General features: G+C 41.2%; 1 protein-coding gene across 11 annotated transcripts in view; it reads left to right on the top strand.

Annotated features, from left to right (window-relative positions):
• IL1RAPL2 (interleukin 1 receptor accessory protein like 2) overlaps window positions 1-12,236 on the top strand; it is a 393,109-nt gene that overhangs the window by 280,969 nt on the left and 99,904 nt on the right. For all 11 annotated transcript variants that reach the window (XM_061358018.1, XM_061358021.1, XM_061358015.1 and 8 more), the window contains one exon: window positions 5,253-5,327. In XM_061358018.1, coding sequence (XP_061214002.1) covers window positions 5,253-5,327 — 75 coding nt within the window. The remainder of the gene's footprint in view (window positions 1-5,252; window positions 5,328-12,236) is intronic.

Below are 12,236 nucleotides of genomic sequence, written 5' to 3'. Positions count from 1 at the left end.
GACTGTTTTCTTCCTCTTCAGTAGGTCCTGTGGGTAGCTAGACAGTGTCCTGTGCAGCAAGTCATGCTCTCCCTCGTCTGCTGAAGATGACTGTGTAACTAAGTGGAGGGACCAAATCTTTTGTAGGTCTCTTCTCTGCTTTTCTGAGGCACTTCTGGGACAACATATTCCTTGTACCTTATGGAAGAGGGACACTGTGAGTATCATGCGACCTGGGAAAGAAGATGCATCTGGGTGAACACTTGCAGAGCATCAGATTAGTCCACTGATTTGTAGAACACAGTGCTTTAGATCTCTTCCGGAAAAAAAAAACACATGACAAGTGTTGTTGGAATCACAGCAACTTGGTTACTGATTTGAAGTCTGTGTTTTACTTTCTAATGGGGTGAATGTAAGCATAGGAGGAAAAGGCACTTCAAGAGTCTGCCTCTGGCTGTTTCCACCAGGCTCTTATAGGAGGCACGTGCATTGCCAGGTGCATCTGCATAAAGAAGTGCCTTTCCAACTTGTTATCTAGCACCTGTGACTTTGATCGGTGTCCCAGGTAGCATGCCCAGTGGTAACCTTGGGACAAAGCTCAGAAGCTTGAGATGCATCTGAAGCTTTTGTGTTGTGTATTTTATAACCTTCAGGGGACAGTGGCATGTCTGATACAGCTTGTATGCAGGTGTGTGGTGTTTGATGGCCACATTCAAGTGTTAGTACTTCTGAATAATCTCATCTTGGGTTGATGGTCATGCTCAGGAGAGGGTTAGGTTCTTCCATTTGTACATCAGTGTTGATGTTCTAAACTGTTCTTCCCTTCCTTGCAAAGTGGTTGTCATGGTATCTTCTTCCCATATCTCAGCTACAAAAAATGGTTGACCTTCAGTTTAGTTGGCAGAGGGTCAGAGATGTAGCTGAAGGACTGGAGGAAAAGTGGCATAAACAAATGCAGCCAAACCTGTCCCAGCCTGTTCATCGAATGAAATCCTGGAACGCAAAGTAAAGGCATAGAAACTCCTTAGTGTACTGCATTGACAGACTTTGTATCTTGCAAAAGCAGGTCTGCTGACGTGGCAGGAGGAATTGTTGCTTTGGGGAATTAATATAGCCCTTGTTCTAATAGCTTCTCTATTTTGAGTATTGTTGCTCAGAGCAGCCCAGGGGCATGGCATGTTCCAAGGGGCCTGAGGGGATGGGGAGGAGCGGTGGCCTGTTACAGTGAGATCTAGACATATTTCTTTGCAGACGTGCTTCTGTACCTTTAATAATAGAGTGTTTGCAGTGCATTTAGCTGGTTTAATTTCAAGTGGTTTTGTTGGAAAGTAAATTAAGAATTAGAAGAGAGTGCATAATACTATTAGCTTTATTAAAGACAGGTTAATACAGTAACAGCATTAACTTTTTGCCTGCTTCTGCTTCTAGCAGGGCTGGAAATGGGTGCCACACACCTGTAAAACTGATTTTTGTTCTGATGATTTGTTCTGACAGTTAAGGACATTTCTCTTAGAGGAATGGGAGGTTGAATAAAGGTTGTTTGTGGACTTCTGTTAAGTCCAGAGATCATGAAAGAAATCATAGCTGAGAATATCTTGTACTGGCTTCCTGTTTAAGAAGTATGAAATATGAATTTTGTAGAATAAGTGGTCTGATGTCTGACCTCTAAAATAAGTGGCTTTTGTTTTCTGTAAACATGGATGACATTGAAGAGTCAGCAGTTGATTGCCTTCTAGACTCAAAATCCCTTTGGGCCATTTCAGTTCCTGTGTAAAGAGCTCTGACAGGCTGCCAGTTCATTATAATGATTGCTCTCCAAGAACAATATGGCAAAATATAACCATTTAAAATGTGACATACAGAAGCATATTTAGAAAACAACCAGAGACTGCAAGTAAAGCTAAGAGAAATGGGGGGAGACCTGATCAGATTGGGTTGCAAGGGGTATGGGTGGGAATGAGATATGAAAAGCACATTAAACAAGGAATGCCTGAGAACACTGGCACAGCATGAATGCAGCTACCCCAGCAAGTTTTCTCCATGTCCTACAATGCGCATGGAGTAAAACTTGGTACCAAAGATGAAAAGTTGCAATACAATAAAAACCTGAAGGTAGCAACAAAAGCCTTAAAAAAGTGTTGGTAATATACCAGAATGTGAAATTCTGTTTAGGCTCTTCATAAAGTACAAGGGAGCACATTCAGCTGGGATGCAAGGTTTAGAGGGGGCTTGGGATTCCCCTTTAAACACAACCTAATGTCTCCTGAAGGAGTCCTGGAAAGGGTCAGTGAGACTGTGGCTGGTTCTGATCTAGTTTGGACAAAGGGCCTGATTCTGTTGGTACGATTATTAAATCCCCAAACCCCTTTCTGGCCCCTGGGACCTTTCCACTCTCTCCAGCACAATTTGCAGCAGGCCTGTGTGGAAGCTACAGCAAATAGCTGCATGTCTCTAGCAGTAGCCGTTCTCTTTGTGCTGAGCACATGGGGTACTCTTGCATTTAGATACAGGCCCATGCGTTGCCTTCCTAGAACTCTCAATTGTGTAATTCCTAGGCCAAAATGCATTTTCTAAAATTTTTGTCTTTTTCCTTGAATCAGTCACTGACCTCAGTTGCACAGAGGCAGTTAAGGACATTGTTAAAGTTTTAAAACCTCTGTAATACTTCCTTTTCCTGTCTCCTTCCAGCAGGCGTTACAAGGCAGTGTGCCTAGACAAATATAAAAACCAGTAAAGAAACCAACCCCAATAAGGAAACCAAACCCAAAGTTGCAGAAAAGCAATATTGTCAGGTTGTGACTCTAGTGATGAGGTTCCCCCTCAGCAGATGTCAGCGCCAGATGACGCTACCTCTCATTTTCTGTGATGAGTTGAAGGGAAATGACAGGCAATATATATGGAGAGGTTCACCTTCTCGCTGGCAGCGGGTTACAGTTCAGCTAATGTAATTCTAGTCTAGTGGCTCTTGCTTCTTGCTAACTTACTGTTTATTGACAGGGCTTTTTCATGGGAGGAATTGGAATGTAAGAAAAGCAGAGCTCTTACAGTTGTTAAACAGAAAATGTACTCTTGCTCTCAAGTTTCCACTTACCAAATGTTCTGGCTATCAGTGTATTGGGACTTCCTGGAGAATGTACTTTTTTCCTGCAGTGTTGGGAATGAGCTTTGATGGAGACAGGAGTGACCTTCATGTGAAAAACTGTTTGAATTAGAGTGTGATTTGTGGAGAAGTTGGAGAAAAAGGTACCTGGCTGCCTTTGGATGCAGTGGAATTTTATGAATAAGTGTCTCAACATTTTTTTTTTGCTAGCAGATTTCTAAACTGATATTAAAAGCATACATTGCTTAAAAAAATCATCAGTGGAATGTGTTCCAAAGTCCCTTGGGTTTGATGCTCAAAACTGAGAAGTTTTCAGCTTTGGTTAGGATTGAAACTCTTTAAAAAGCAAGTAGTTAGACTGTGATTATAGATGCAGGTTTGGCAGTACTTTTGTCTTATTCTCTAATGACATTCAGATGACTTAGGTGCATTAGTATAGCAAATTCATTGTTTGTTTCTGCCAAATTTTCTTCTCACAGGTAATCCCCAAGTAATGCAGTTGTACAGGTAGCCTTGATATTCCTTCTGGGTCAGTCTTGCGACTTTGCACTGTATGAGCATATTTGAAGTGCTGAATTCTCATAAACAGAATTTCCCATTTATCTTTCATTCTGAGTCCTGCTTGTGGTTCTTGTCTTATTAACATGCTGTTGAAATCACTGCAGAGGTTCCTATGTTGTCCTTGTGGGTAAACTGTTACAAGGAGCTCTTACAAACATGCATGATGTTGATCTGAGATGCTAGCAGCTGGCTTGTTACCAAAATGCCTGTTTTGTCATAAGTAAAGCATGGAAGGAACCACATTTTCATTTACATGGTACTGGGGAAGTGGATTGTGCTGGCAATCGCTGCTTAAGGAGTTTAAAAAACAGTATTAACTGTAAAGCAGAATCAAGCAGTTGTATCTCAGCACATCTTCTGTAATACAATCTCTGTCCTTTTCTGTAGATGTAAAAATGTTTTGTAGGCTTATGATTTTTATGGGTTTTTTTGGTAACAGCATGATTCGGCTATCTCTGATTTTTACACCGCTGTCATTTGATAGCAGGTTATCAAAGCCACATTAGTGAAACTAATGTGAGTCAGAGGTGGGACTGCTGCACCTCTGCTTCAGCCACTCAGCCAGCTTGTTTTAAAGCCTTGAGGAAGGTGTGTTGGACCATTCACATGTGGTGAAGCAGGCTGGGGGAGAGGTGTCTCCCCTGCATGCCATGCTGGCTTGGGAGCAGGCTAGAAGCTTGTAGAGCTTAAGCTCCCTGTGCTTGGTTCAGGAAGACCTGGTGCCCCAGCCATGGGCAGCATCAGCTTGAGCTAATGAACCTCTGGGTAGGCTTGTTTCCTGTCAAAATGCTGAGGCTTCTGAGGATATCAGAGCAATTTTGCTTTAGCCTCCTGTTGAAAAATGCAAGTTCATTTTGCAAACAGATCAAGTAATTTCAGGTGCTGAATTTCAGCTGGAAAGGTTTTGAAGAAAGTTTGAAAAGCTTAATTTCATGTGGTGCAAGATGCTGTATTTGATTAAAACCAGTTCTCCCGATCTCCGGGAATACTCAGTCATTTATGTCAAGCTAGCCTCAACTCACAAAACCTATTTGCGTTGTCAATAAGCTCTCAAAGCAGGTCACAAAGCCTGTTGTATGTCTGTGGCTGTCGTACTGCCTGGAGCAGTCACCTGGCAGAACCAGCTGCTCTCGGGCACCCTTTTGTGTCACACAAGGCAGGGTCCTCTCTCAGGCTTTGGGAAGAGGTCCAGGTGCCCCACGTGGGTGGGTGGGAGTGTAGGCTGGGTGTGAAGCTCCTGAGGTTGTACATGTAAGTTTTCTTTGAGCATCTAAATACTGTTTTGGGACTGGTCACACTGAAGTATATTTGATTGGCATTTCGAATTAATTGTTAACTTTGCAAGGTGAGAATCTAAAATGTTTGATGTAGTTATATATAGATTAAAAGTGAGAGATGGAGTTTGTTTTGATGTTTTAAAAATGTAGTTCTTTAAATAACTCATTTCTGTGTAGTCAGCTGCTAGGAAAGTGGCAGTGTAACAGCTGTATTATTTAATGAAAGCCTATATACCATCAAGTGTCCAAACGTTTGATTGCTTACGTCAGAGAGCTTTTCTTTTGCAGTCATTGGTCTCAATTTTTCAATTACAGTTTCTCATTTTCTTTTCTAGCTTTACTCACAGACAAACCTCCAAAGCCATTGTTCCCCATGGAGAACCAGCCAACTGTTATAGATGTCCAGCTGGGTAAGTCCCCTTCTGGGAAAAATAGATCCTAAACTTCCACTCTGGTAGCAGATGGGAAAAATTGAACATGGTAAGAAAGGTTTAGTGATATTGTTATAATATGCAAATCAATTTGCAGCTTCTCATTTATAACTGTAGAAATTACTTCCATGGCAATTTAAGGGAATGAACTTCTCTAACATCAGGGGATGGCAGTACTAATTGGTTACAATGGGTATTAAATACAAAGTGCTACGGCTCTTGTTAATACACAATTGATAGAGTAATGTATGTCTACATCGGTGCTGTATTGATCAGTTGATGTTCACCCTATCTAAGACAAATATCCTCAGAAAAGAAGTGCTAATTCCTTTGAAAGTTGAGGTAAAACTTTTTTTTTGGTGCATTTTCAGGTTGTTTTGAATGTTTATCAGAAAGGGCTTTTGTGTGCTTTTCTCGCTCCCGTTTTATATTCTTCTGTGAATGTACATCTCCCAGTCTCACCTGGCAGCCTCTATTTTCTCTAATGTTGAGAAACTCTAATGTTGGAGAGTTCTGCTAACCTTGAGGAAACTGCGGTGCACCTTGGTGCTGAAAGAACCACTCAGCTTTGAAGTTCCAGAGGTTTTCTTTCAGTTCCTTGAAAGTAGATCTCTCATTTGGAGAGGCAGAATTAAAGTTGCTGTTGAGGACTGTGGTGCCCTGAGCTTAAATGGCAAGAAGTGTGTTGCAGATGTGTATTATTTACTTTGTGCTGAAGCTGTGGCTTTTTTTTTTTTGAGTCTGACTCTCATTTTCCTTTTATACCAAAGCTGGTTAGGATTCCGTGATGGAAAGGTGTTTAAAGTCAAGCAAGGTCAGAGTGAAGCATTTTAAGTGGGCTGTTAACATTGTGGTAAAGCTGTTTGTGAAACCCTACAGGGTCCTACTTGAGCCGAGTACAAAGGCACATGCTTAAAACAGGTGCCTAACAATTTCAGTGAAGCGCTTAAGATGCTCTGAAAGTATGTAGAAATGGAGCTTGTATTCATGAATGTGATTCTTGAATTGTGGTGAATATATGAATCATACATGACTTTAGCCAATCTCAGAGAGTAACTTTCTTGTGTATGTGAATTGACTCGGGAGTCTGTAAGGGCTTGTCCAGAAGGACAGCTGTGGATGTGAGAAGGGGCCAGTGCCATATGAGTTCTGCAGACAGGCATGTATGTCTGTACTCAGGTTCCACTCACCAGACTCGTGTCTGTAGCTGAGCAGAAATCGGCCTTAAAAGAGGAAAACACAAAACAGGGCTGAAGCCATAGTCAAAAGCCAGAATTAGTTGCAAAGCATGCTCATTGAAGTTTGGATTAGCCCAAAAGACTGAATTCAGTTGCTTAGCAGTCAACTTTCCAATGATTTCATTTGGGAGCAAACTGTCCCTGCATACATCTGTGTAATAAAGGCACTTAAAGAGTATACATCTGTTTCCTGTATTTTTATTCCATCTTCTGTTTTCTCTTCGAAGTTTGCCTGTTCCATCGGGACTCTGTTGTTTTTGCAGTGATTTCTTCTTTTTATTTTTTTTTCCTGCATGGAAGCACTCTGTTCTGACTGATTAAAAAGAGGTTTGATTAAAAAAAAAAAGTGAAATTAAAACAAACAAATCCCTTCCTCTCCTTGGAGATGCGTCTTGGTAATAGGATTTTGGAATATCTCTAGAGGGAAATATAAATCTTGCATCTTTATATGCTGGAATGTAATCCATTAGATGTCCCCTAAGATCAGGGAATTTACATATGATGCATTTTTTCTGATATGTTAATGTGTTTGGTTATTGCCACTAAACCATATTCATATTACGTGTAAAAGATTAATGCCATGAAAGAACCTGAACGTATTCCTTTAACATGCAGTAAAGTGAATTGATTTCCCTCCTGATTTTAAATGGCAAACAGAGCTAGAAAATTCTCAGGGAACCCCTTCATCTTATGGAGGCCACCTGCACTTGGGGCTGGGGGGCTGTGCTGACCCCTGAAATATGCTCAGAGCCTCCCCATGTACTAGAGCTTGGCAGGAAGGTGAATCACTCAGCTGCAGCAAAGGAATGGAGAAGAAAGTTGTGTGTTAGGTCATCTGCTGGAATGCTTTTTTGAAAGCTCTCCTGGGAGCTTTGAAGAGGAGACATTCTGCAGGATTTGATTAGAAACCAAAGCACAGTTTCTATGTCTTACAGGGTCTTTAGCCCATAAAGCCAAACCACCCAGTATACCAAAAAAGCTTTATTAGAGGTTCTACATGTATGAACATTCCACTAAACTAAAAACCAAATGGACTTTAATCCATCTTCTTGTTCTTCAGAGATTATTTTAGATTTCTATTAGAAAACTAATCTTTAAAGGAATAGCTCTCTTTGCTCTATAAGCAGAGGAGACTAAAAATTATTTGCTGTCTTTATCCTTAATAATTAGCACAATGCAGTGCAAAATCTTGCCAAAACTCTAAGCAGTGGCCTAACTATTTAGCAGCTTATTTGACCTCGTTGCCGTCTTCAGTATTCACCTTTTGGCTCTCAGCTTTTATAAGAAGACTCAAATGAAAATAGACATGCACAATTCTTATTGACAGTGGATAAAAGAGCTCCTTCAGGCTTCAAACATGGTCCAGAGCCTGCCTTGTTCTTTAAGAACATGAATGTACTTTTTGCTTTTTCTGTTTTCCTTTGGAATGTGACAGAGAACAAAACCAACCTGTCAAGGGCAGAGAGAAGCAGAAACTGGAATTTGCTTTTTTCCTTGTTTTCTCTGTTTGCTTATGCTGGAGAAACAGAGCCAGAGAGGAAGGTTGACAGGAGGACAGAAGAGCGTCCCAGAGGACTATAGAAAAAGTCCAAAACAATTTCAGTGTCTTGGATGCTTTACCAGGTCAGATAATCACTTCATCTCTGGGCTGACCTAGAAAATAATGACAGATTTTTATTTTTTTTATTGTTCATTTGCTGCTTCCTTGTCATAAAAACAAAACAAAACACCCTTTTATTTGGTTTTTAGCTCTTTGCTTTGGGGTCAGTGTAGCAATGGTCCTTGATAGCAGAGGGTGCAGCACATTTAATCTTATTTTATCATAGTTTTAACAAGTAATATTTATTCATACTATTCTTTATGTGGTTTTGCAAAGATATGACATTCATCTAACAGTCTCGTGCTCTTCCTGAAAAGTGATTATCCTTACGTTGTCTTCATAACATTAAAATCAAATGTGTTAGTATGAACCAAAATACATACAAGTCTGCACAGGACATGATGTGGCTTTAGCAGAAGGCCCTTAATACTTCATTTGAAGAGTTTTGAGCCATAACACTCTACTCCAGACTCTGTTAGTAAATTGTGACTGTCTCCCATGCAAAGCTCTGAACATGAATTTATTAAAGCTCATACCGCTGTGGTTCAAAGTAGTTGTTCAAAGACCTCGAGTCTTTTTAGAGCAGGAACTTGCAATTGCTTTGATTGATGGTGTAAACCTAAGCATGTGCATGGATTGTTCATGGCAAATCCCTGAGGTTAGAAAACTCCTTAGGTGATTTAGGGAAGTAAAGATCAAAACCTCAAAAGTCTCAAGACTCTGTGTGGTGCATTAAATTTTAAAGGTGTGCTATCTATTTCCCTGTCCAGCTGTTCTGCAGTAAGGGGTAAGCATGCTGTGCTGTAGGTCTCAAGATAACATCACTCTGCTGATTTCTTAATACACTTTCAAAGATTCTTCTCCAGCTAACTTTGTTCACTCCTAGCACTTTGAAAACATGGAAAGAAAACTAACCAATCGTTTGTGATTTGATTACATGATTACAGGGTGGGTTTCTTCTCTGAATTGACTCCTTTGCATGATTCTGATAGCATGAAGAAGCCAAAATCTGATCAGTGTCATCAGATAGGTTGCTGTGAGTTTTTGCACTGCCAGCCCTCAGCTGGTGTTAAAGCAGCATGGAAGGGGCATAAGCATTTGCAGAAGACAGGAAGCACAGCTGTGCTCTGCTGATTCTTGGCTGGACAGAGTTCTGGAAGGATGTTGCGGGAGCTGTAGCTAGCTAGCCTCTGTATAAACTTCTCCCAGCGTCATCCAGTGTACACCATGTCTGCTGTTTTACACTTGCGTGTTCCACAAAGCACCAAAAAGACTGAAAATACAGTATTGAAATAGAAGCCAAGTCTGTCTGTCAGTTCTTGCAGCATGTGTTAATGTTTTCCTTACAAATAAGTTAGTCAAGACTGGAATGAATGTTTGCATGTTTGAGGCCATATTAATTGAACACATCGTTAATGTATCATTTGCTTTTCAGTTATGTACTGGTTTTCAGGCATTTACTCAATGTAGCAAGAGTCTTGGAAAACAAAGTGAGAAACATCTGTTAATTCTTTTACTGAATAGAGAAAATTTCAAGGGGTTTAACTGTTATCATGTAGTTTCTCCATTTCTAAAGATGCTGAGGAAAGAAAACACATAGTCTATGAAGATTGTCGTTTTTGCTGATAGCTGACCTGTTCAGAAAGATCTTGTTTCTAAGAGATTTAACAGTGCAGTTCACTGGGAGTAGTTATTAAGCAGATCAATAAAGCTACTGTAATACAAGCACAAGGGAATAGACCATATTCCATCTGCTGACAGGTGTGGGAATAGAAAAAAATAGTTAAAAAAGAAAAAAAGGGGTGGGTGGGGAAGGCCCTTTGTATTTGAAGCACAGGCTGGAAGCAGTCATTTGAGAGTGAACATGCATGCATTTCCTGACAGCTTTAAGGTACTACATTCATTGATCACAGTCTGGTTTTTGTTTAGACCCCTCTTCTTTTAAAAATAAATAATAATGATTTTAAAAAATCTGGAAGATATTTTGGAGACATCCATTTCATACCCAGCCTGTCTGTTTGAGACCGTCCAGCAGTGTCTGTCATTACTGACTTGCTGATCGCATCGTGCTTTCTTTCTATTCAAGATACAGGTATTTGATAAACATCTGAGTAGGGTGGTGTTCTTGGACAAAGAGCAATGCAGAAAATTTGAAAGTAATTCAAATTGATCAAGTTATTTAAAACTTGGGGAGGAATCCTCATTAGTGTGTCTGCAGTGTGAAAAGAGCACTGACACACTCTCCCATGATCAGGTCTCCAGGTGTTGTGCACCGTCTTTCCATTTGCTCGTTGCTTAAATGATCACAGATGATGGCCGCTCAATACTGTAGCAGGTACATAATGAAAAACAGGTATTTTAGATGCTGGTAGCTACATGCTACACTTCTGCCTTTCTTTCCCTCAGTTCCCACCAGGCATTTTCCAGCCTAGGGCTTAGCAGAGGCTCTCACATCAAGATCTGGGTTTCTGTGAGTTTGGCCAAATCCAGAGCTTTGCACCTGTTGGAGGGCAGGAGCCCTCTCTCCCTGCACTGCTCCTGCTCCTGCTCCCTCTGCTCAATTGGGGCAGCACAAAAAAGACAAACCTTGAGGAATCAGAGGTGACCTGACACAAATGGGCTCTGAGTGAGCAAAGAGGCTGAACTGGGAAAAAGGTGAAGCTGAGACCAAGAAGGGATGTTTGTGGAGGATGAAATTAAAGCTTAGAGGGCAAGGAGGAGACAGCTGCAAATTTTAGATTTTTTTTTTTAAGTATTATTTTTCTCCCTGCTTTTCTGTTGAGAGTTGGAGCTCTTGTTACTCTGTGTGAAATGTGGTGGCAGCCCAGATACACATCTTCAAGGAGTTCTGAGAGTGCAGTGGGAGCAAGATGAGGGCACAGTCGTGCTGGGCTTTTGCAGCTGGTGCCGGAGTCATCATAGAGCATGTTTAGACTGACTGCTGAAAGCTGATAGCCTGATTAGATTCTGGGGGGTTATCCTGGGAATACCTTGTATAGAGACTGTTGACCATCAAATTGGATGTCCCTTCTCTTAGCGTAAAAACAAGGGGAATTTCCCATTCTCTTTGCCCATTCTCTGAGAACAGCTGACGGTTTTGATGTAGATCCCTCCTTCTTTGTGTCTTCCAAAAATAAAAAGCTCTAATTGAGATAATTAACTGGGATCTCAGCTTTGATTTCACCTAATGGATCCATCAGTACAAAATGATAAATGTATGAAACTAGAATCTTATAAAGAGCAGCCTTGGTAGGAGATTATATTCACCTGTATGTGCACTGCATTTGTTCTGCTTGGGAAATGCAATCGCAATCAGCAGTAATCAACTGTACCTTTTCCTTTTTCTTTTCGTTTTTCTTTTTCTTTTTTTTTTCCTGCTGAATCCAGCTTTTGAAGATACAGCTACTTTTCCTGCCAGAATAGTCTGTAAATACTAGTAAAAGTAATAATATTTTAAATGAAGTAGTAGCTTTTGGTGCACCATCCAAGTGAGTACCGTACAAACAGGAAACTGAAAGTTGTCTGTGGAGACTCAGTTGCTCTTCCCTTGTGCAAGGACTGCATGTGCGATGCGTAGCAGTCTTGCCTCAGATCATATCCTGCTGTCTTATTCTGTCTGGGTGGAATAACCCCTACCCCCATAGCAGAGATCTGGGTCTGTGTACACTGAATGGCAGAGCAGAGGGGAGGTTGGACTGAAGGCAGAGAAGGTGTGTGGTTTGCATCCCCTCCACCCCAGCACAGGAAAAAACAATCCCCTTCATCCCCAGCTGTCCCCCTGCTGCACTCTCATCTTGTAGCCATGTCCCTCATGCACTGTTGCTGTTTAGAGGAGCAAGCTGGTACCCTCACTGTTATGTCGTCCATACCGTCTTCCAGGCATCCAGGGCTCTCCACTACATCTACCTCCTCCCACGACTACACCAGGACATCTTTCCTTTCTTTCCACAGGAGATCAAACCTCACATGCTATTCCCTTCCCCTCAAGAGGCTACAGACTTGCTGTGTAAATGACCCCAGACTCAGTGCTGGAAAATTTTTCCTCCCAAC

This window comes from Neopsephotus bourkii, unplaced genomic scaffold (genome assembly GCF_033783945.1).
Source record: "Neopsephotus bourkii isolate Nb327-2 ecotype Australia unplaced genomic scaffold, CSIRO-AGI_Nbou_v1 NB_936, whole genome shotgun sequence".
NCBI lineage: Eukaryota > Metazoa > Chordata > Aves > Psittaciformes > Psittacidae > Neopsephotus > Neopsephotus bourkii.
Note: the sequence above shows the minus strand (reverse complement) of the source record. Positions and strands in the feature narration are given on the sequence as shown.